General features: G+C 41.4%; 2 protein-coding genes across 3 annotated transcripts; both read right to left on the bottom strand.

Moving 5' to 3' along the window:
- Nucleotides 1-8,205: 8,205 nt before the first annotated feature.
- Nucleotides 8,206-16,745, bottom strand: LOC110515051 (uncharacterized). Its single transcript, XM_036972936.2, has 7 exons — nt 16,069-16,745; nt 15,344-15,631; nt 15,038-15,134; nt 10,459-11,368; nt 10,242-10,311; nt 9,823-9,997; nt 8,206-8,810 (listed from the first exon to the last, which is right to left on the bottom strand). Exons 1-7 carry the CDS (start codon nt 16,385-16,387, stop codon nt 8,657-8,659), a joined length of 2,013 nt encoding a protein of 670 aa, XP_036828831.1. The 5' UTR covers nt 16,388-16,745; the 3' UTR covers nt 8,206-8,656.
- A 98-nt stretch (nt 16,746-16,843) lies between these two features.
- Nucleotides 16,844-18,785, bottom strand: LOC149984525 (uncharacterized). 2 transcript variants are annotated; one of them, XM_090230701.1, is made up of 4 exons: nt 18,190-18,785; nt 17,674-18,090; nt 17,493-17,589; nt 16,844-17,262 (listed from the first exon to the last, which is right to left on the bottom strand). In XM_090230701.1, the coding sequence occupies exons 1-4, from the start codon at nt 18,560-18,562 to the stop codon at nt 17,061-17,063; spliced, it is 1,089 nt and encodes a 362-aa protein (XP_090086827.1). In that variant the 5' UTR covers nt 18,563-18,785; the 3' UTR covers nt 16,844-17,060. The 2 variants fall into 2 exon arrangements, with proteins under 2 accessions (XP_090086827.1, XP_090086826.1); XM_090230700.1 differs by having other exon boundaries at nt 17,493-17,585; nt 18,190-18,755.
- Nucleotides 18,786-22,035: the final 3,250 nt, after the last annotated feature.

A 22,035-nucleotide genomic window follows, 5' to 3' on the forward strand; every position in this document is an offset into this window, starting at 1 on the left:
ATTCAGTACATTTAGATATTGCTTGTATTTCTAAAGTCTACCAATCTTGCCTGCAGGCATGCCAGTGAAGATGATAATTAGACAAGCTAGCTATTCTAACTTGATTGATTGCCTCAACCTATCTGGGATAGCTAAAGCCAACTTCATAAAATTGCTAGGTGGCAAGTAGTATTACTAATTTTATTAAATTCAGATGTGTCACTGATCTACACAGAATACCCCATAACGTCAAAGTGGAATTGTGTTTTTAGAAATGTTAACAAATTCATAAAAAATTCAAAGCTGTCTTGAGTAAATAAGTATGCAATCTTTTTGTTATGGCAAGCCTAAATAAGTTCAGAAGTAAACATGTGCTTAACAAGTCACATAATAAGTTGCATGGACTCACTCTGTATACAATAATACTGTTTAACATGACCACCCCATCTCTGCACCCCACACATACAGTTATCTGTAAGGTCCCTCAGTTGAACAGTGATTTTCAGGCACAGATTCAACTACAAAGACCAGGAAGCTTTTCTTATGTTTTGCAAAGAAGGGCACCTATTGGTAGAAGGGTATAAAAATCAGACATTGAATATCCCTTTGAGCATGGTGCAGTTATTAATTGTACACTGTATCAATACACCCAGTCACTACAAAGATACAGGTGCCCTTACTAAATCAGTTGCCGGAAAGGAAAGACACCCCTCTTGGATTTCACCATGAGGCCAATGTAACAGATTTTAATGGTTGTGATAGGATGGATCAACAACATCGTTACTCCGCAATAGTAACAACATAAATGACAGAGTGAAAAGAAGGAAGCCTGTACAGAATAAGAAATATTCCAAAACATGCATCCTGTTTGTACTGAAGTAATTCTGCAAATAAATTGGCAAATACATAAACTTTTTGTCCTGAATTAAAAGCGTTATGTTTGGGCAAATCCAACCCATCACTGAGTACCACTCTTCATATTTTCAAGAATGGTATTAGCTGCATCATGTTATGGGTTGGCATGAACTAGGGAGTTTTTTAGGATAAAAAGAAACGCAATAGAGCTAAGCACAGGCAAAATTCTAGAGGAAAACCTGATTCAGTCTGCTTTCCAACAGACACTGGGAGACAAATTCACATTTCTACAGGACAATAATCGAAAACACAAGACCATTTTTGCACTGGAGTTGCTTACCAATACATCATTAAATGTTCCTGAGTGGCTTAGTTACAGTTTGGACTTAAGTCGGCTTTAAAATCTATGGCAAGAGTTGAAAATGGCTGTCTAGCAAGACCAATAACCAACTTGATAGAGCTTGACACATTTTTTAAAGAATAATGGGCAAATATTGTACAATCCAGGTGTGCAAAGCTCTTAGAGGTTTACCCAGAAAAACACACAGGTGTAATCGCTGCTAAAGGTGATTGTAACATGTATTGACTCAGGAAGTTTAATACTTATCCAATCAAGATATATTAGTGTTTTATTTTCCATTAATACAAAATGTATATACTTTTTCTTCCACTGACATTACAGGGTATTTTGTGAAGATCATTGAAAATGAACATAAACTGAACAAGTTCCACAGACATGTGACTAACAGAAATGCAATAATGTGTCCCTGAACAAAGGGGGGGTCAAAATCAAAAGTAACAGTCAGTATCTAGTGTGGCCACCAGCTACATTAAGTACTGCAGTGCATCTCCTCCTCATGGACTGCACCAGATTTGCCAGTTCTTGCTGTGAGATGTTACCCCACTCTTCCACAATGGCACCTGCAAGTTCTCTGACATTTCTGGGGGGGAATGGCCCTCGCCCTCACCCTCCGATCCAACAGGTCCCAGACGTGTACAATGGGATTGAGATCTGGGCTCTTAGCTGGCCATGGCAGAACACTGACATTCCTGTCTTGCATGAAATCACGCACAGAACGAGCAGTATGGCTGGTGGCATTGTCATGCTGGAGGGTCATGTCAGGATGAACCTGCAGGAAGGGTACCACATGAGGAAGGAGGATGTCTTCCCTGTAACACACAGTGTTGAAATTGCCTGCAATGACAACAAGCTCAGTCCGATGATGCTGTGATACACCGCCCCAGACCATGACTGACCCTCCACCTCCAAATCGATCCCGCTCCAGAGTACAGGCCTTGGTGTAACGCTCATTCCTTTGACGATAAACGTGAATCCGACCATTCACCCCTGGTGATACAAAACCGTGACTCGTCAGTGAAGAGCACTTTTTGCCAGTTCTGTCTGGTCCAGCGACGGTGGGTTTGTGTCTGGTGAGGACCTGCCTTACAACAGGCCTACAAACCCTCAGTCCAGCCTCTCTCAGCCTATTGCAGACAGTCTGAGCACTGATGGAGGAATTGTGCGTTCCTGGTGTAACTCGGGCAGTTGTTGTTGCTATCCTGTACCTGTCCCGCAAGGTGTGATGTTTGGATGTACTGATCCTGTGCAGGTGTTGGTACACGTGGTCTTCCACTGCGAGGACGATCAGCTGTCCGTCCTGTCTCCCTGTAGCGCTGTCTTAGGCATCTTAGGCAATTTATTGCCCTGGCCACATCTGCAGTCCTCATGCCTCCTTGCAGCATGCCTAAGGCACATTCAGGGACCCTGGGCATCTTTATTATAGTGTTTTTCACTATCAGTAGAAAGGCCTCTTTAGTGTTCTAAGTTTTCATAACTGTGACCTTAATTGCCTAATTGCCTAAGCTGTTAGTGTCTTAACGACCGTTCCACAGGTGCATGTTCATTAATTGTTTATGGTTCATTGAACAAGTATAGGAAACAGTTTTTAACCCTTTACAATGAAGATCTGTGAAGTTATTTGGATTTTTACTAATTATCTTTGAAAGACAGGGTCCTGAAAAAGGGACGTTTCTTTCTTTGCTGAGTTTATTTATCTTTAAACAGGACAAATCTGAGTGGGCACGTGCCCCTGTGGGCATGACACCTCTGCTATTTATGATTGTGTTATTATTATAATAAACAAGGGGAAAATAAATACATCAGAGCAATATTTCAGGGTAAGGTTCTTCTGTCCATGATATGCCATGCATGTTGATGTTTCTATGTCATTTTGATGTTTTCTATAAGCACTAGGGCTAGGCAATGGAAGATGGAGCCTACATGCAATAGATTATTACACATGACATAGACTGTCTACACTGTATGCTGCTTTAGTGACGATATTCAATGCAAAATTGTACAGAGATTATTTTTTTGTCAATAAAATGTACTTTTTCAAGACTTTAAAGTGTCAAGTGTTATATTGTTACTATAACCTCTTCTCATATACATTGTTTATAATTCAGAGACCATACAGTAAGTGATATATTGTTCCCTTTTGAGTCTGTAGAATACTGTCTAATACTGTCTAATCATCTCATATCTCACAACCTGCCTTATTTCTGCTTGTGGTCCGAAAGGAGTTACTGTAATGCCTGTCAGACTACAATGGTACAACCTCTGAGTTACTCTGCATGCACATTTCCCATCTACAGTTACAATCACTCCATTCATAAGGTTTGTCAAGATAGTTCATCTTCACAATGTTGTATCAAGCTGCATTTAGTTCATGGTAAAGGATTCATAATTAAGTCATTTGTGCGTGTTCTTTTTGTGACGAGTAGAGTAGTACTTGATTGATCCCCACTTGGAAATTGTTTTAGCACTCAGCATCATCAATAAATGACAAGGACAAGAGAAGACATGTAACAAACACATGATAAAAAAATCAGATAGACACATACAGTATGAAGGCACCTGCACCTTAGAGGCCTTAAAGTTCAATTCACCACAGTGCTGTGGAGTGGGTGCTGCATTACAGTGCTGTCTGTGTGTGTGTGTGTGTGTGTGTGTGTGTGTGTGTGTGTGTGTGTGTGTGTGTGTGTGTGTGTGTGTGTGTGTGTGTGTGTGTGTGTGTGTGTGTGTGTGTGTGTGTGTGTGTGTGTGTGTGTGTGTGTGTGTGTGTGTGTGTGTGTGTGTGTGTGTGTGTGTGTGTGTGTGTGTGTGTGTGTGTGTGTGTGTGTGTCCATGTGTCCATGTGTCCATGTGTCCATGTGTCCATGTGTCCATGTGTCCATGTGTCCATGATCATGTGTGTCTTAGCTTGCAGCCTTTTTATGATTATATCCTGCCTTGATTCTAGATTGCAGCTGATTGTAGCACTGGCTTTCTTGATGATTTTGTCAAGCTGGTTTGAGTCCTCCTTGGCCATTCCAGCACACCACACTGCTGTAGAACATGCAAAGCATTTTGTCAACGACAATATCTAAGCTTCCCTAAAAAATACAGTCTGGATTGGACTTTTTAGTACACTGTGTGAATTCTCCTTCCAGTTCAGCTTGTTGTCCACTATTACACCCACGATCTTGTAAAAGTCAACAGTACTAAGGTCTTTACCATTAATACAAATTTGATTGGGAAAAAAAATCCCCCCAAATCTACCACCTGCTCTTTGGTCTTTAGTAGATTCAGGTTCAGGTAGTTAGCCTCACACCATTTCACAAAGGACTCTGTTGTTTCCCTGTGGTGAGTATTGTCTCATCTCGTGACACAGCTTACTATAGCAGTCATCAGTTCAGTGTTGTGTGTAAAAAAATTGTGTAAAGGATAAACAGGAAAGGTGACAGGACCGTCCCTTGCGGGGGCCCCCATGTTTGTACATATCCGATCAAATACTGCCTGGTTCAGTCTTATGAACCGTGGTCTATTGGTCAGATCACAATCCATTTGATTATGTGTGGGTTGACATGAATGTCTTTTAGCTTTTGGGCCAGAAGTTGGGGTTGTATGGTATGGAAAGCACTGGAGAAGTCAAAGAACATTGTTGTCACCACACAGCCAGGCTTTTCCAGGTGCTCTGTGGAGGAGATCGAGCAGAACATCTTCAAGACCAGTTTTAGGGTGGTATGCAAATAACAAAGGATCCAGGTAGGATGCCACCTTGGCTCTTAATAAGGGCATTCAAATTTGTTCAATCATAATGTAATAAAGATATAAATAAGTCATATTCTTCTAAAATCAAGGTGTTTATTTTGGTCATAATTCTGTAACACCTATCCAATTGTTTTAGATCAGGAGCAATTGAAATTCAGAAAAATACTTCAGTAAGTTAAATGTTATTAATGTGCAAAATATATGTTTAAATGAAAAAGGAAAAACATTTGTTTCGCTTTATTGCTATTACAAACTGTACAATATTTTATGCTAAATTGAACACCTGATAGAATAACGCTGCAAGTATGGATGATGAGAAGGTACACCTGTAAGTTCAACCTGTCAGGAAACTCCTGAACATGCACAAACCGTGCCTCCTGTTGATAGGCTCAATGACATCAATTACAGAGATGAACCAGGTATCTATTCAGTCCTGAAACCGTTTGTTACCGGCCATGCTCAACATCTCATTTTAAGTAAGTGGTCTGTATGGAATGTCAAAAGAAGACTGTCCAGTAGCTATCCAAACTTGCCACCCTACTGCCTGCCCCTGCGTCGTCCCCTAGTCCCCCCAGGTGTCCGTGTTCTGGGGGGGGTGGCAGGGCTGTGTGGGGTTCGTCGGAAGGGAGGACATTTTGCGGGCACGACGGCGTCTGGATGCTTCTCTCCAGGCCTCCCTCTGCTGTCTCTGGGTCTCTTCAGGTAGATCTGATATCAGCACCCTCTTCTGATAATACCTGAAGAGAGAATGAGTATGAACACAGGCTCCACAACACAGATACACACACTAGGGCTGTCATAGTAGAACCGCCCAACCTTTGCTTTTGGAGAATGTGCTTATTGTTTTCTAGGTATGATCACTGCACTGTTGGAGATAGAAACACAAGCAATTCGCTGCACCTGCGATAACATCTGCAAATAAACTTTGATTTGATAACCCGTCATAAATACAGACCGTACACAAATTGAAGCCTAAACCTTGGTGGACAGTCATTGTTTAACATTTCGGTAAATGTATTTATTTTGTTTGGAGTGGTACACTTCCACATGGAGATTAAAAGAATGAATGACGCTGTTTTGCTGCTTTAAGTCATTTATTTATCAGGCCTCTATAACCGGCAGATGCTTGATAGAAAACATGAACAAGCATGCAGCTGTTGCGCAACATTTAAAAAAAATACTATTATGGCTAAACAGAGTTTGGAGAGCACGCCTCTGTGGTGTAGTGCAGCTCAATCTACTTTGTCTTCTTGGCAGGTGGCTGGTAGTCAGGTTCCATGTCCTCTTCATCTCCTTCAGGTCTATCTCCATCGTCTTCTCCCACTTCCACATCTGCAGCCCTTTCGTCCACTCCTTCCCCAGTGCTAACGTCACCCTCTTCTCCCTCTTGTCCTTCCAGGAGACTACCACTGGTGGCTTCTGTGGAGTTGGTGGGGGGCTGGTTGACAGGGATATCTGTTTGAAGAAAAATGCAAGGTATTTTTTATGCAAGGTATATCTTCAATAAAATAAAGTTGCATACATTCTGCAATCTTCACTTTGTGTTGCTACACAGAGGGGAGTTGTTGGTATATGCTGTTGTATGTATGCTGTTAAACGTATACTGACTGTACAAAACATTAAGGATACCTACTACCATACCCTGTTGAAAGGCACTTAACTCTTTTGTCTGTCCCATTAACCCTCTGAACAGCACACATGCGACAATTGAGAAATGGATTGTGTAAGGCTTACAAACCCTTCTTTAACCTGCCTCCTCCCCTTCATCTACACTGTTTGAAGTGGATTTAACAAGTGACATCAATAAGGGATCATAGCTTTCACCTGGATTCACCTGGTCAGTCTATGTAAAGAGCAGGTGTCCTTAATGTTTTGTACACTCAGGGTATTTTGTGTATGCTGTTGAGAGTGGAGAGTAACTTACGCTTCAGAAAAGATTCATAGTATTTGAGCAGCTCCTGGAGGCAGTCCTCCTACAGACCTGGCCGAGGGTTGGTGGGCATCATGATTTCTACTCCCCAGCAGCCTCCACGGGACTGCTTCCCAATGAGGACGGACCTAAAGCCCAGAGCATGCACTTTCCGGAGCTGCAGAAGACAAAAGGGTTTACAGAATTATAATTTCAATCAGATGGCTGCTAATCATAAATACAATAGGAATTAGTTCAATTCAAATGGAATAAAGCTAAGAATGTGTCCAGAAATATGGAGGGTTACCATTATGAAAAGTGAGTCCAGGAACCTGGCAACGTTGTTTTAAAGGATGGTCGTTCTTGTCCACTCTATCAGTGTCTTGTCCATTGCCTTATTTTGTTATTTGTGGTATTTCTTGAAAGGCTGCACGGTTTTGCAGGTCTCATATTTTAGAAGCATAATTTAACAACCGTTTGCAGTTGAGCCATGAGTTGGTTAAATTTGATAAAGAATGAACAAAGAAACAAACAGAAAGGCGTCAAGGAGAGCACATGGTTAGCACATTTGATTTGACAATAAACAGAAGTTGCAGTCAATATTACCTCTTGAACAGGTACCCTGAGTGTGGCTTATTACAATCAGCTAGATTGGGTGGGTTTTGATAATATGATAGCCTTAAGCATAGCCTCCCCACTCCCTATTAATCCCATTCAAGGGGGGGAAAAATGAAATAACCTACTCAGCAGCAGAGCGCACACATCAAGTACAGGTTGAAGGAATGGGGGATTAATGGAGATTTGATTTATTGTATTTAAACTTAACATTTTACTGTACTTTAAGGTGCAAAATTGATTAGCTACCAGTCAGAGAAATACACTGCACTGTCAGTAGACAAATTCCAATCCTCAAGCTAGATCGGCAATGGAAAAATGCAGTTTAATCCAAAACAGGATGTTTTATCACAAATAAATAATATTGAAGAGGATAACAGCTTAAGCCCCCATGCAGTCTTTGTAATTCTATTTTTAAATCACCACTGTATGTCTAATAAATTACTATGTTTATTTAATGAAAATTACACCAACATATACTGTATGTTTAACCATTTATGTCCCTGAGCCTCCTTTGGCCCTTAAAATGCTCAGTCTGTTTGTGTGGGCGTTAGGAAACACATTTGAAGATACAGTATTTTCATACACAGATCCGATTGGCTGATAGGATGGTCTAGAACCCACTCCCTTACCCAGATGAACAATCATTGGGCTATTATAATCAGATCATGATGTGGGCCAAAAGTTCCATCCTACCTGAACAGGCTTAAATTCCAGGCAATTTTCAAACAGCTCTTACACAAAACAGGCATCATTTTGACCATTTCTGAGTTTTATTTCAACCTCATTGTGTGGAAATATAACAAAAAGCAGGAAAAATCAAGTTTAACTTCACTGCCCCTTTAACACTGTAGTGAAATGGGAAATGAACAAAACTGAATTTAATCACACTGATTTTGTTTACAGTAAGTCAACAAAACGTCTTAAAGAAATCTGTCAACAACAAAAAAAAACACTTCCGGTAATCATTTAGAACACCATTATAACATAAAAGTTATAAAATCACGTTTCCCCATCACAGACAGGGCCAGCCAACAGAAACATATAACAATTATTCCAAGATGCATATCATGATAGATAGAACTCAATTGCAATCTGTAGTGTTGATTGATTGATATTAAACAAGAGCAACATTATAACATTTGAAGCTATGCATCATGTATGTGCATCCTTGTTTGTGTGTTTGCATCTCCTATGAAACTGGTTCACCATTCAAATTCAGTCAGGTCTTTGAGGAAGGTGGCAACTGCATCGGTCTTCCTTTGCACAACTCTTCCAGTCCTGCGGCTCACCCCGGCTTCTGAATCAAGGTATGAAGAGCATTTGGTTCCTTCATTTGGGTTGATCCCTACTAGAAACCTAAACAGTCAACATGGAAGCATTAGTCAATCCAGGCAATCAGGCATTGCTTTCACAACTCTTTCAATTCGGGTTGCAAAGCTATGGGTAATTTAGAAATCTAACGGAATCTTCAGTAATTTCGGTAATTAAGAGAAAATGTATGGCAATCTATTGTAACTTTGGTAATTTATACTTGAATAAAAATATATAGTATTCATTTTTTTATATATCTGTGTCCATATTGTACATGAGTTTCTAGTAGATATGGTTCAAGAGAAAAGAGCCTAATTAATGAAAGCATCAACGATTGACTTTTTTACAACTGTCACCAGTTTGACGCCAAAACATTGACAACAAATACATACGGGGCGGCAGGTAGCCTAGTGGTTAGAGCGTTGGACTAGTAATCGAAAGGTTGTAAAATCTAATCCCTGAGCGGACAAGGTAAAAATCTGTCGTTCTGCCCCTGAACAAGGCATTTAACCCACTGTTCCAAGGCCGTCATTGAAAATAAGAATTTGTTCTTAACTGACTTGCCTAGTTAAATAAAGGTTAAGAAAATTACAAATTAAAATAAAATACTGACATAGTAAAATAAATAAGTGTGCAAAAATATATAAAAGCTACTTCATGCTGAAACCCTCATATGAATCACCAATGGTATTCACCAAGTTAATGGTTTATATTTAGGATGTTTTACAGCTTTGTTTTTCTATTTTAAAATATTCTTCTTGAATTATTTCATATATTTAAATGTGATAAGGTCACACAGAGGGCCAGAGATAATTACAGACACCTGTGATAATCTGAGGTACCCAAAAGGGCCACTATATGTATTGTAATAGATTAAATAAAATCCTTGACGATACCAAAAAGCTGGCAGTTTACTGGTAAACAAAAGTTTCCAGTAACATACCCTCCCTTTGCAACACTAGGCAAGTCTCAACACTGAGATGCGCAAAGACGAAATGTAACTGCAAGGCATGCAAGACAAATGTAAGTGCTGGATCAATAAATGTTCAATACTTGCCTCTGAATAAGCTCCAGTGTTGCTGAGGCTGTCTCCTGGTACTCTGTATTGAACACGTAGAAACATCCAAAGAGCACAGAGAGGGCAGCAGCAAAGTTGGACTGATTATCCAAAACACAGACCACTCTCCCCTCGATTGACACCATCCACTTAGATGAAGCCAGCAGGGAACTCCCTGAAGTACACAGTAATAATGAATGTGTTAAACAATATATTTTTTTAATATAGGCCTACACAATATATTTCTGTTCCACCACAATTAAAGATTACAGTATTAGACTATAACTAATCTTATTGCTCTATTCTTCTGTGCAGTATTAACATTATGAAGTTAAGTACCAGTATCTAGCCCCACCGTCGACATAATCTGATTTAAGAATATGATCATCTCCAGTCCATACACAAAATGCTGTCATTACCAAGCATAATAAGTCTTGGAGTGGCCGGCAAATGCAACTGAGCCTCTACATCCATCTGGGTGTCATTCACCTACATTAAACACAAAGAGAAGAAGGTTGTTGAATCCTGATATGATCAATCATGTGTGTAAAAGCACAGTATAATGTATATAGTCCCAGTATAAAACAATCAGATTACGTTTTTTATTTGAATAAAATCACACACACAATAACTTACATCAGCCAAGAGGAAGAGAGAGTCCTCTTTCTCTCTGAAGTGGGACAGCACCAGAAGAATGGCAGCACAGGCTGTGAGGTTTCCACTGACGTCACCTTCAATGTCATTGAGGAGACTTTGGATGCCTCTCCTCCAGTTGGGTTTCTGACTTCGGAAGAAATTGACAATGGTCTTTCCTTTGCTCTGGAGAGCGTCACTGAGACAGCGGTCGATCTCAACTCCAGTGAGCATGTGGAAGTGGGCGCAGAGCCATCTCTTGGTAAAAAGAAAAGGCCATTGTTCCTTGACGTCACCGATGCTTGGGGCTGGCCATGCATTTATCATGTGGCGTTGGTTAATGTACGTAAGCCTCATGAATTCATCCACGTCTCCCCTGTCCACACCTCTGGGGCTTGCACTGTTGAAAATGGTGGCCATAATCTGTCTCTTATTTTCCAGGGAGTCAGGAGTTTCTCCTTCTGGAAGGTCCTGTGGGTGCCAGTTGATGCACCCATAACTGTCCACTTTTGTTCTTGCTGTTTTGACTTGTCTGTTGCCGTGTTCCCCTTTTTTGCTCGTCTTGGGTCTGCGTATTCTATTTTCAGTGTTCCGGTTCACATGCTCCACTCTGGTCTTTATTTGGGTGAGCAAGGAGGAGTACCTTCTGCTAAGCAGTTCCCCTTCTTTTGACAGGTCTGCAAAGCTCTCTGGATATTCTGAAACTATAGCTTTGGCAATTTCTGAACATACTTTCTTGTTGGGGTTGAGGCAGTGTACACGCATTGCATCAACGGTGATCCTCACCATCAGCCGCCTATCTGCCGCCTCGACTCTTCGTCCCTCTGCAATGGCTCGCCTGAGGCTTTCAGGCGTCTGCTGCCAAGGGACATGAAAGTTGCTGATCCAATCCTCATCATAATCATCATCCTCCCTAAAAAGCAATACCAATTGCATGGGATAAATTGATGGTTGCTTGTGTGGCAAGTGTTCACAGTGCTATACAAAGCCAATATGTTATTATATGTTTATTTTTGCCTGAGCCAAGAGGATTTGGTACCTCCAATGAATCCTGGTAGAGAATTATTGACAATGATGATGGGAGGCTCTTGTAAAAAGTCAATTTTCTTTCAAATTTGACCATTTGTCATGTCCTCATTAGCAACAAAGTGGATCATTTTGTACTGGTCTTTCACCGTTGACAGTCCAAGAATAGGTGTCAGTCTCTTTGATAGGATACGCTTCTGTCAGTAGATCCCTGCCTGTTGCATTGGAACCAAGACATCTGAGCTGAATTGGCTCAACATAGTGTCCAGTTAGACCATACACCTTTTCCATTTATACTGTATGCAGATCTTTCGTGACAATCAATGCTTTTTAAATATCTATTAAAATATTTGAATAAAAATATCTGAGTGTCTCCCGACAGTGAAGCACAGTTGATTTTAACACAATTGTAATTTATCAGACGCTCTTATCCAGCGCGACTTAAAGGATCAATTAGGGTTAAGTCCCTTGCGCAAGGATACAGACACATTTTTCACCTAGTCAGCTCGAGGATTTGAACCAGTGACCTTTCGTTTACTGGCCCAACGCTCTTAACAGTAAATATGTTTTTATGTGAAGTACAGTAATGTTATAGTAATATAACAGCAAGCTTTATATTATGGAAGATTACAGTATTGTTTTCCCGCCTTGAAGAAATGTCCTATACTGTAATTAGGGATGCACGATATATCGGTGAACATATCGGAATCGGACGATATTAGCTAAAAATGCCAACATGGTATCGGCCGATGTCTAGTTTAATGCTGATGTGCAAAACCGATGTCAAAGCTGACGTGCATAACTATATAACGTAATGACGCCAAGTCGAGCAGTCAACAAGTCGAGAAGTCCTTTCAAAGAGTAAGAACATTTCTGCGAGACAACTCAAAAGGAAAAATCTATTGACGCCAAGATAATGGAATTCATTGCCCTTGACAATCAACCGTTCTCTGTCGTGGGTGATGTTGGCTTTCGCCGACTGGTTGAGCACCAGTACACACGTTGCCCTACCAGAGTTACACAGTAATAGCGTCACTGGTATTAGCTTCACGACATACTATGGAACGCTTGGGTCTTCGCGTGTCAAAAAATATATAAAAATAACACTATTTGACGTGTTAGATAAGCTTTTAATTTGACACGTCAAATAACATAGTTCTATTGTAGAAGGTTGTGTGTTCTGAATTTGCACATGCAAGCCAAGCGCCACCACTACTATCAGTAGCACTGTCAAAGCTGTACAGAAAAAAGTCTGCAAACAAGCAAACACCGGCCACGAACGATGTGTTTAAAATAGCGCGTTGGTAATAAAGCATTATTTGTTCAACCATAACTTCTGGGGTAGCTAGGTACCTTTAGCTCGGTACCAAGCTAGCACCAATACAACCAGCCTGAAAACAACAACCAGTACAAATTTCTGTCATTTTCATTATTCTTAGAAATGGTTTAGGAATACTTGTGAGTAAGTATTAGCTAGGTAGCCACTTCTTGTTCGCCAATTGAACTTCAGTTCATGAAAATAAATAGCTAGCCAGCTACTTAACCCTGTTGCCCAAAGCTAACATTATAAGCAGCCAGCTAGCTTCATCTGGCTAGTGACGCTCGACCGGACTGTGGATCCGGGTTATGTGTAGTGAAGCTAGACACAATAACGATTAAGCACAATAGTGGAGTTTGCTGTTTGCCTTCAAAATAAAAGTACATCTTTGAAAGTGATGCAGAAGGTGGAATCATGCCATATTTAGACTAAATAATGTTAAACAAGGTTGGAATGTGAATCAATGAAATGGCGTATCAGTCTACTCGGTGACACCCACAGAACACACATGTGAAAATGTTACGCAAATATTAGCATTGTAGCTCTTATCCTTGGACTGTGACTGTGTGAAAACACCTCCCCAGTCAACCTATTGTGTGTATTGACATTCATATTGCACTGTACAGCTTTGCCTAAGGATTGGGGATCAATGAAATGGGGTATCAAGTCTACTCAATACCCAATATAGTTTTCTACAACATCCTCCTCAGAGTTATCACACTCAAACATCCATGCAGTATTGTTTTTTCTAATGAATAGTGTTCACATAGACTGACAATAAATGTGGCTCAATTCACAGTTGTTTCAGAGTACCGCAATAAGAGCTACGACGCTAATGTTCTCTGGGTGTCACTGAGTAGACTGATACCCAATGTTATTGATCCATAATCCATTTAAGGCTGTACAGTGAAATAAGTATGCCCCCAATGCAATTCTAAAGTTTAATACATCCAGTGTGATTTCAACAGATTTGTCAAATTAACAAATTGTCTTCTGTTGATTTTATATAACAACATTCCAACCTTGTTTAGCATGATCTATTCAATTATAATTCTACTATTTGTATTAATTTGCATCACTGTTAATTATACTTTTATTTTGAAGGCTAACCGCAAAGTAGACTATTGTGGCTAATCCTTATTGTGGCTAGCTTCACATAGATGGGTCTGACCACCATTAATCAGAAATGTCTTATAAATTAGGGTTATTTCAGATGATGACACCTAGCTATATAGTTAGCTAGCTAACTATAGCTACTGAAACGTTTTTGCTATGTTTTAAGGGAAGAACATTGTTTGCATCCATGAGCTAGCTAGCTTTTATGACCAGCACTGTAGGTGCACGAGACAACTTTACCAGCATCATAGCATACGTATCAATGAATCGTTGTGACATATGAAATACGAGTGATAGTTATTATACATTGATTACACTATGTAAAAAATGTATGAACGCCTTAAATAATTATGTGACGTGCAGTCATGTTCAGGTCCTGATTGGTCAACAAGTTTATTTGACACTTCAAATAGTGTTATTTAACACGCAAAGACCCAAATGGTGTTTCATAGTATGAGAAATCCTGGTTGAGAAAGACACGACTGAACAAATAAACAACGAAACGGCACAGCAAGTAAGTGAAAGAAATAGGTTTTGATGTTTTACTGGTAATGGGGACATGCGTAAATTCCAACATAATCAGTTAAGAACAATTTCTTATTTACAATGACGGCCTACCCCGAACGACGCTGGGCCAATTGTGCGCCGCCCTATGGACTCCCAATCACGGCCGGATGTAATACAGGCTGGATTCGAACCAAAGACTGTAGTGACGCCTCTTGCACTGAGATGCAGTGCCTTAGACCGCTGTGTCCACTACTAGAATGCTTAAAAGGCTGCAAAAAAAATGTAATATTGGTATCGGGGCTTTTTTGGCAAGGAAAATATTGGATATCGGTATTGGCCAAAAATGTCATATCGGTGCATCACTAATTGTAATGTAATCTACTGTGTTACACTGCAAAACACACTGAAGGTATTTTACTGTGGATTTGTGACAGTCTTTCACATCACTGATAAAAATAATTGACAACCCAGAATCCAGGCCTGTCAAAGCACTAAAATATGCTAAACATGTCAGAAATATTACATGCTCCATGTTTTGCAAGACAACTTAACTAAATTGAATCACAATTTAAGTGCAATTGTGGACAGCCAGACTGTGTGGATGAAAGGTCATACCTGCATTTTGCCCTTTCCTTGTAGGCCCGCAACTTCTCAGGGTCAGCACGGATTCTCTCTCTGTACTGCCGCTGTGTCTCTGCGCTTGACAGCCTCCCTGATGTCAAGAGACAATAGAACCGTATTGTTATTGGCATGATCCTCTTAAACCTGAATTTAACTTGGAGTTTACCATGAACTGCATAGCAGACAGTTGTTTTTAAATCCATAAAACCCCTTACAACTTTACAATAACCCTCACCACTACACTATAAAAAAAAAACTAAAAAAAACAGAAAAGGACAGAGACAAGACACACAAGCATACTTTTCACACGCTCTGTCGATGTCTCCTCAGACAGTTCTGAACGTCTATCGCCTGGACTCTGGCTACCAGCAACAGAAGACGTTCCATCAGACTCTTTCCCCAAGACGTGCATCGGGCCTAAGCCCTCCTGTTGTTCAGCAATGCTCTCCTCACTCATCTCCCATTTGATGTAGAAGGACCCAGTGTCAGCAGGCTCCTCTTTTATCACTGGGCTGGTGACTGGAGTGGCTGATGGGGACTGGCCTCTGGTTCTCTCTGCTGAAAGCCCAGGAGTCCCTGCATTGAGACCTGGGATTGAAACAAATACATTATATCTAAAGCTGGGGTTGGTCTCAAACTGGCCAGGTTTGAACATAGACATGTTCAAGTAGCCTTTACCAGCAGATCAGTTACCATGAACAAGAAGATGTCTCATCATAGGCGTTGCAATGCTAAATGGGGCAGTACCTAGTACACAATGATAATCTGCAGAACATATACTGAGGCAAGTAGGGTAGTTAGCTACATGACCTCATGAGAAAACATTTTCTGTCATGTACCAGATTTGTCCCAGTATTGGGAATGGCATAACTTTAGCATATAGGGAATATCAACTATGAATGCATTCATCATATCATAGTGTCTATAATGATGTACACACTGACATTTATGCACCGGTGACCTGAGTGGGAATGTACAGTATTATGAACTGCTGATAACCAAGCAATTAGGACAGAGCTACTCACTGGGGAAATCCATTCTCCAATCAGTTTCGCTTCCCACCTCGTTCTCATTGCACATCGGTTTCCCAAAATCTCTTCCTGGTGAAAGTGCAGAAAATTCAAAAGATAGGCCTACTCGAAATGCTGTTAATTCCTCTTCAGCTTTTTTAAGCTTACATTTAAGCGTTTCATTTTCTTTGTCCCTCTCGACCACCTTCCTTTCATATTCCAGTATTTTGGTACTGTTCATATTGTAAATAACATCCATGACAGTATTTACCGCTGTTCTGATAGCATTTTCCACTGCACGAGCGTTTTCTTCGTTTTGTAAACAGGAATTCATTGCTCTACTAGGGAGATAAAAAAAAATCACCCACACAGCCTAACGCTACCAAGTTGGCCAAGTCACTGAGAGTGAAGCAGCAATACCAAAGATACTGATAACTAGCTAGCTAACCCTTTTGTCTGTGGCACTGTAACGTTACTAGCTAGCTCAGCTGGCTAAACAGCAGCCAACAACTTTACCGATGTGTGAGTCAGTTTGTAACACGTCAGTGACAATATTGTCGAAGAGAGAAAGCGGACTAAAGTGTGGTATTTCAAATGCACTTTCATAAAATATTCGGAAAAAAAAGAATTTGACATGTTTTAGAGAGCAACTGTATTACAGCTAAATGTTTACCTCGCAGTTCACTTCCGCCGTGTTGAACGCGCGCGTCACGTGTCAAATGTGTTTGTGGTAGCTCAATCACAGCACCATCTAGTGGTAAATCAGTGAATAATCAAATAGCAATAGGTGTACAATGAACTAATTTATTGACATTTCTAAAAATAATAACAACATACAACATTAACAGCCCCAACCAATTCATTGAATAACTGGATTGTTAGAATATGATACTGAAATCATTCCCTCAACAAAGGAGATATCAACAATTATGATCCCCAAATCCCCATCTTTGTTCAGTAGCCTAAACTCATCTGTGCAGGCCTAATCCCCCCCACCGAATTCTACCCTACTGCCTGCCCCTGCAGTGTCCCCTAGTCCACCCAGGTGTCTCTGTGTTCTGGGGGAGGTGGCAGGGCTGTGTGAGGTTCGTCTGGAGGGAGGACATTTTGCGGGCACGACATCGTCTGGATGCTTCTCTCCAGGCCTCTCTCTTCAATCTGCGGGTCTCTTCAGGTAAATCTGATATCGACACCTTCCTCTGCTGATTCCTGGGGAAAAAAGGAGTGAGCATGAACACAGATATTATAACAAATACACATGATCACAACGTTAAACATGTTGCATGCTCTGTTTTCAAATGTCTATGAAATGAACGTCTCCATGCAGGACAATGGAATTAAGATTAATTGTATTCACGTTAATGTCAATATTCTCCTCACGACTGTATTGAAGGTGGACATCCAGACTGTGGTAGTGAAAGGTACTGTAACCTATTTACCTGCGTCGTTCCTTCTCCTTGTAGGCCCGGAACTTCTCAGGGTCAGCACGGACTCTCTCTCTGAACCTCCGCTGTGTCTCTGCGCTTGACAGCCTATCTGAGACAATAGAACCATATTGTCGTTGGCATGATCCTGTTAAACCTGAATTAAAAAAATATGTATATCATTTCACATGCATACTTTTCAGATGCCTGGCTGGTCTCTCCCCATACTCATGTCCACTCTGGCTACCAGCAACAGGGTGAGTTCCATCTCTTTGCATGGTTGGAGTTCCACCCCTCTGCTGGGCTTCGTACTCTTTTCCCAGGACGTGTGTCGGGCCTAGGCCTTCCCGTTGCTCCCCAATGCCCTCCTCACTCATCTCCCATTTAATGTAGAATGTCTCAATGTCAGAGGGCTCCTCTTTTATCACTGGTCTGGTGACTGGACTGGGTGATGGGGACTGGCCTCTGGTTCGCTCTGCTAAAAGCCCAGACTCTTCTGCAGAATGGGAGGAAGGGTTCTGGTGATGGGACATATAAATAGTTGATGCCCCAGTGGGAACAGCTGTGACTTTGCACTGGGAAAAAACCTGTGGAGGAGTCCTTCCACCAAGACCTGTGATCAAAACAAAGATATTTGGACAAAAGCAGGGGTTGGTAAGTGTATGTCAAAGAGTTAAATATTGGGATAAAATCAAATCGGGACAATACTCACTGGGGAAATCTATTCTCCAATCAGCTCTGCTTGACACCTCGTTTTCAGGGCAAATTGGTTTCCCTCTTTGCATTTCTGGTGAAAGTGTATAAGTGCTTGACCTGACTTGATGACATTCATTTCCTGAAAATTCAAAGGTGCCTCGCAATGCTGTGATCTCTCGTTCTGCTGTTTTAACTTTGCGTTTCAGCGTTTCGTTTTCTTTGTCCTTCTCGGCCAACTTACTTTGATATTCTTGTATTTTGGCACTGTTGATACTAGAAATAACACTCACAACAGTATGTATCGCTGTTCTAACTGCATGTTCGACTGCACGAGCGTCGTCTTCATTTTGCAAAAAGGAGAACGTTGCTCTACTATGGAAATAATTCATTTTTTTTCAACATGAAAGCCGGCCACTAAAGACTGCATGTGCACCCAGCAGTGCTATCCGACCGCTTCTAACGCAGGTGATGAGATAATAACAAATTGGTAAGAGAACGAACCGGCGGTATTTCAAAAGAACGCGTTAATAGTAGAGAAAATAAAACAACAGACCCAGTTCATGTTGATTATCTCCAAACAACATTCACTTCCGCATGTATTTTAAAGGTGGTGGCGAAGTCACAGCGTCGTCTAGTGGTAGCTAACTCAATACTGATTTTGTTTCAAGTTTCACGTTTTAATGTCACATGCGCAAGTACAGTGAAATGCCTTTCTTGCAAACTCAAAACCCAACAATGCATTAATCAATAACAATGTATCACTAGAAAGGAACACACGAGAAATACTAATAAGAAATATGAAATACGCCGTAAAGCAAGTAAGTAGGCATACTATATACAGGACATATTTAAAAAGTCAGTTCCAATACTATGCATGTGCAGGGATACTGCAGTGATGGAGGTAGACAGGTATAAGGGTAAGGGGACTAGGCAACGGGATATAAGATAGACAGAGTAGCAGCAGCTTGCATGTGAGTTGGCGTGCGGGTGTGTTGGAGTGACAGGGTGTGTGAGTGTGGTGCCCTGTTAGTGTGCATAGGCATTGCAAATATTGAAATAAAAGGGCAAACTTGCAGTAGCAGCTTTTCTCCACATGATGGTAGTAGTATACAGCAAATAATATGGACATAAGGGAAGAAAGTTGCCCATTGCTCCAATGCTGTAGGTACCAGCCTTTGACGGAAGGTCCATCATATATGCACAGGTGCATTATATCATCAAAATAAAGCCAGAAATTTTATGGGAATATCTTTACAAATTGATGTGGATATATGCATATAATGTGGTTTGCTGGCTCATAGCATTTCAGGTTATGGATATGCATGGAAATCTAAATCAATTGTTGTGAGCAGAAAGTATGGGATAGATTGGGGTGGAATTACAAGTATAACAATAGACAACCAAAAATATAACATGAAAAATGAGAGCTTTGGACATTTCTTGATCATTAGAAGGATGGACCAATATGAGGTAAAGTCAGGTATGTTGTATACATATCCTGCTTAGGTCTTACTGTCTGACTGAAATAGAAAAGAAACATGGAGTCATCACAAGTGCAAACACAGTCACAGCATGTTCTTTTTTAGCCTTTTTGTGACCTGGGTGTTAGGGGAAGCGTTCTTTTCATTAGAAGTGGCTGAAATGACTCTCCCAGGTCTAGGGGCTTTAACGCTCTTGAGGCTGCTTCACCAAGTTGTTCTGTGACCCGGATACTAAAGCAAAGTGGTGGAGGTGTCTTATCGTGGGGGGTGGAGGACTTGTATGTTGAGAGTAGGTGGAGGTGGTAGGGGGGAGATATGCAGTCTTGCAGCTGTGCGTGTGCTTGTGTGTCCGTGTGTTTGAATAAGGGGGGCAGAAAAGATTCAGAAGTGTTGGAGCAGAAAATCTCTCTCTCCCTCCTCTTTTCTCTCACTCCTTTTCTCTTTCTCTCCCTCTGTCGCTGGGCCAGACGTAAAGCAACAGCAATTTGCGCGATTTCACAGCTCACTGGGTCCCTAAAACTCTGACTGCCCTGTAATGACAGAGGGAGAGGAGGAGGAGGAGAAGGGAGAGGAGGGAATGAGGAAGAGGGCAGAGATAAAGGGATGGAGAGGCAGGGTGGTGGCGAGGGTAAATAGAGGAGGAGGATTAAGAAAAGCAAATGAAAAAAGAACAGAGAACATTGTATAGAGATGGAGGAAGATGTATTATAATATATACATATATTTGGCTAAATGTGAAGGCAGGACACGATGTGTACTGTATTGTGACGGAAACAAGAATACATGCATGTGTAGCACTGATCCAACACTGAAACTGTCAAACCTTGATGAAGATATGGGGCTATTATATTCCCATCTGTAAGAGACACCATCTTAGTTAAACAGTGTAAACAGTTTGGTATCTCAGGTCTATAAGGAAATACTTGGACATTTCATAAAAATACTATGGACCTTTCTGGTAATATGTGTAAGAAATAATAAGAGCCATTTTGGATGCTAATCCCAGCATCTGACCCGGAGTCCTAATCCGGTCATCTCTCCATGCCCTCTTAGACATCAATAGGGTTCCCTTTGGGTGGTCATTACCCTGCCAAGTGTCTGTCCTTTGGAGCAGGGTCACCCTCGAGACCCCTCAAGGACCACCATCAACTTCTGAAGAACTGCACCGCACGAGGTTAGCGTGGTCACAGACACATTCTTGAACAGAGTCACAGACCGGTATACAGACCAACTTTTCCTGTCTTCATTTAACTTCATACAGATAGAGGTTGTCTTTGTCAGTGGCTCTCGGCCTTGGTAAGCTATTCTTAAACACCTTGCAGCAGGCATGCAGCGGAGGATTGAGACCAAGAGACTCATTTCCATCCTTAAGTCTTTCAGAACCCCAGACCGCGAGTCCAGTCGAGGGATAGTCGACACTCCGAACACCCTCTCTCAAGACTCGAGGGCAGGGAAAGCCGTTAAGAGGCTGAGCAAGAGAGAGAGATAAGAGGGGCCATTGAGATAAGAGGTGTCACCTGAATGCTTTGTCTTGAGAGAGTTAAGAGTGGGTTCAGGGGTGGTTCAGGACATCTGGGCAGGGTTTGAAGGGTCAGCCAAGGGACAGGAAACCCTCCTAATCCCCCAGCTGGCCTGGAAGAGAGGATTTGGCCCCACTCGCCCCCCGGCCCCATTCCCAACACCCACAACAGTAGCTAATTGAGCCCCACTCTGATCACAGCACTCCCATGCTTTCACAGGCTTTTGGAGCGCAGCCTGGAAATCTGCTACTGTATCTGTTATGGTAGATTGATAACATCTATGTGCACAGCATATAGGAAACCTGCGAATTGAATTCTAAGCACTTCACACAGATGTACAGATGGCTGCAAAGGCTTTGAATATGTTCTGCCTGCCTGTATGCATACAGTTAGACACTGTTGGCAGGCATGTTAATAATATTGACAACAAGATAGGCGGATGGATGGACTTAGAGTTTAATGAGGGAATAGAGGGCAGTAGTTTGTATACAAAGATGGCAAACATAGCTAAGGCAGGCTGGTACATAGTTAGAGGACACTGGCCTTGAGCTCGTGTTGTGTGGCCTCTCTCCTCTCAAATAACTGCCCCTCCCCCTACATGTCATTACCATACAGGCCGAGGGGTCAAGTGAAGGTGCTGTCCTCCACCAGCCAACTGGAAAACTAAAGAGTTCAGAGGTCATGGATAAGCAGCCCAGTTGGCTGGTTGGTCAGACAAATCAAATTTACATCATATTGTGTTCCATCTTAAATCACGGTACATATGGAATTAGGTTGGAAGACTGCACATTTAATTTAGTTTATCCTGGTACTTGACCAAAATATTGATAAGAAATTACATTAGATCAATTGACAATCCTG

This window comes from Oncorhynchus mykiss, chromosome 3 (assembly GCF_057628025.1).
Source record: "Oncorhynchus mykiss isolate SJ-2025 chromosome 3, ASM5762802v1, whole genome shotgun sequence".
Taxonomy (NCBI): domain Eukaryota; kingdom Metazoa; phylum Chordata; class Actinopteri; order Salmoniformes; family Salmonidae; genus Oncorhynchus; species Oncorhynchus mykiss.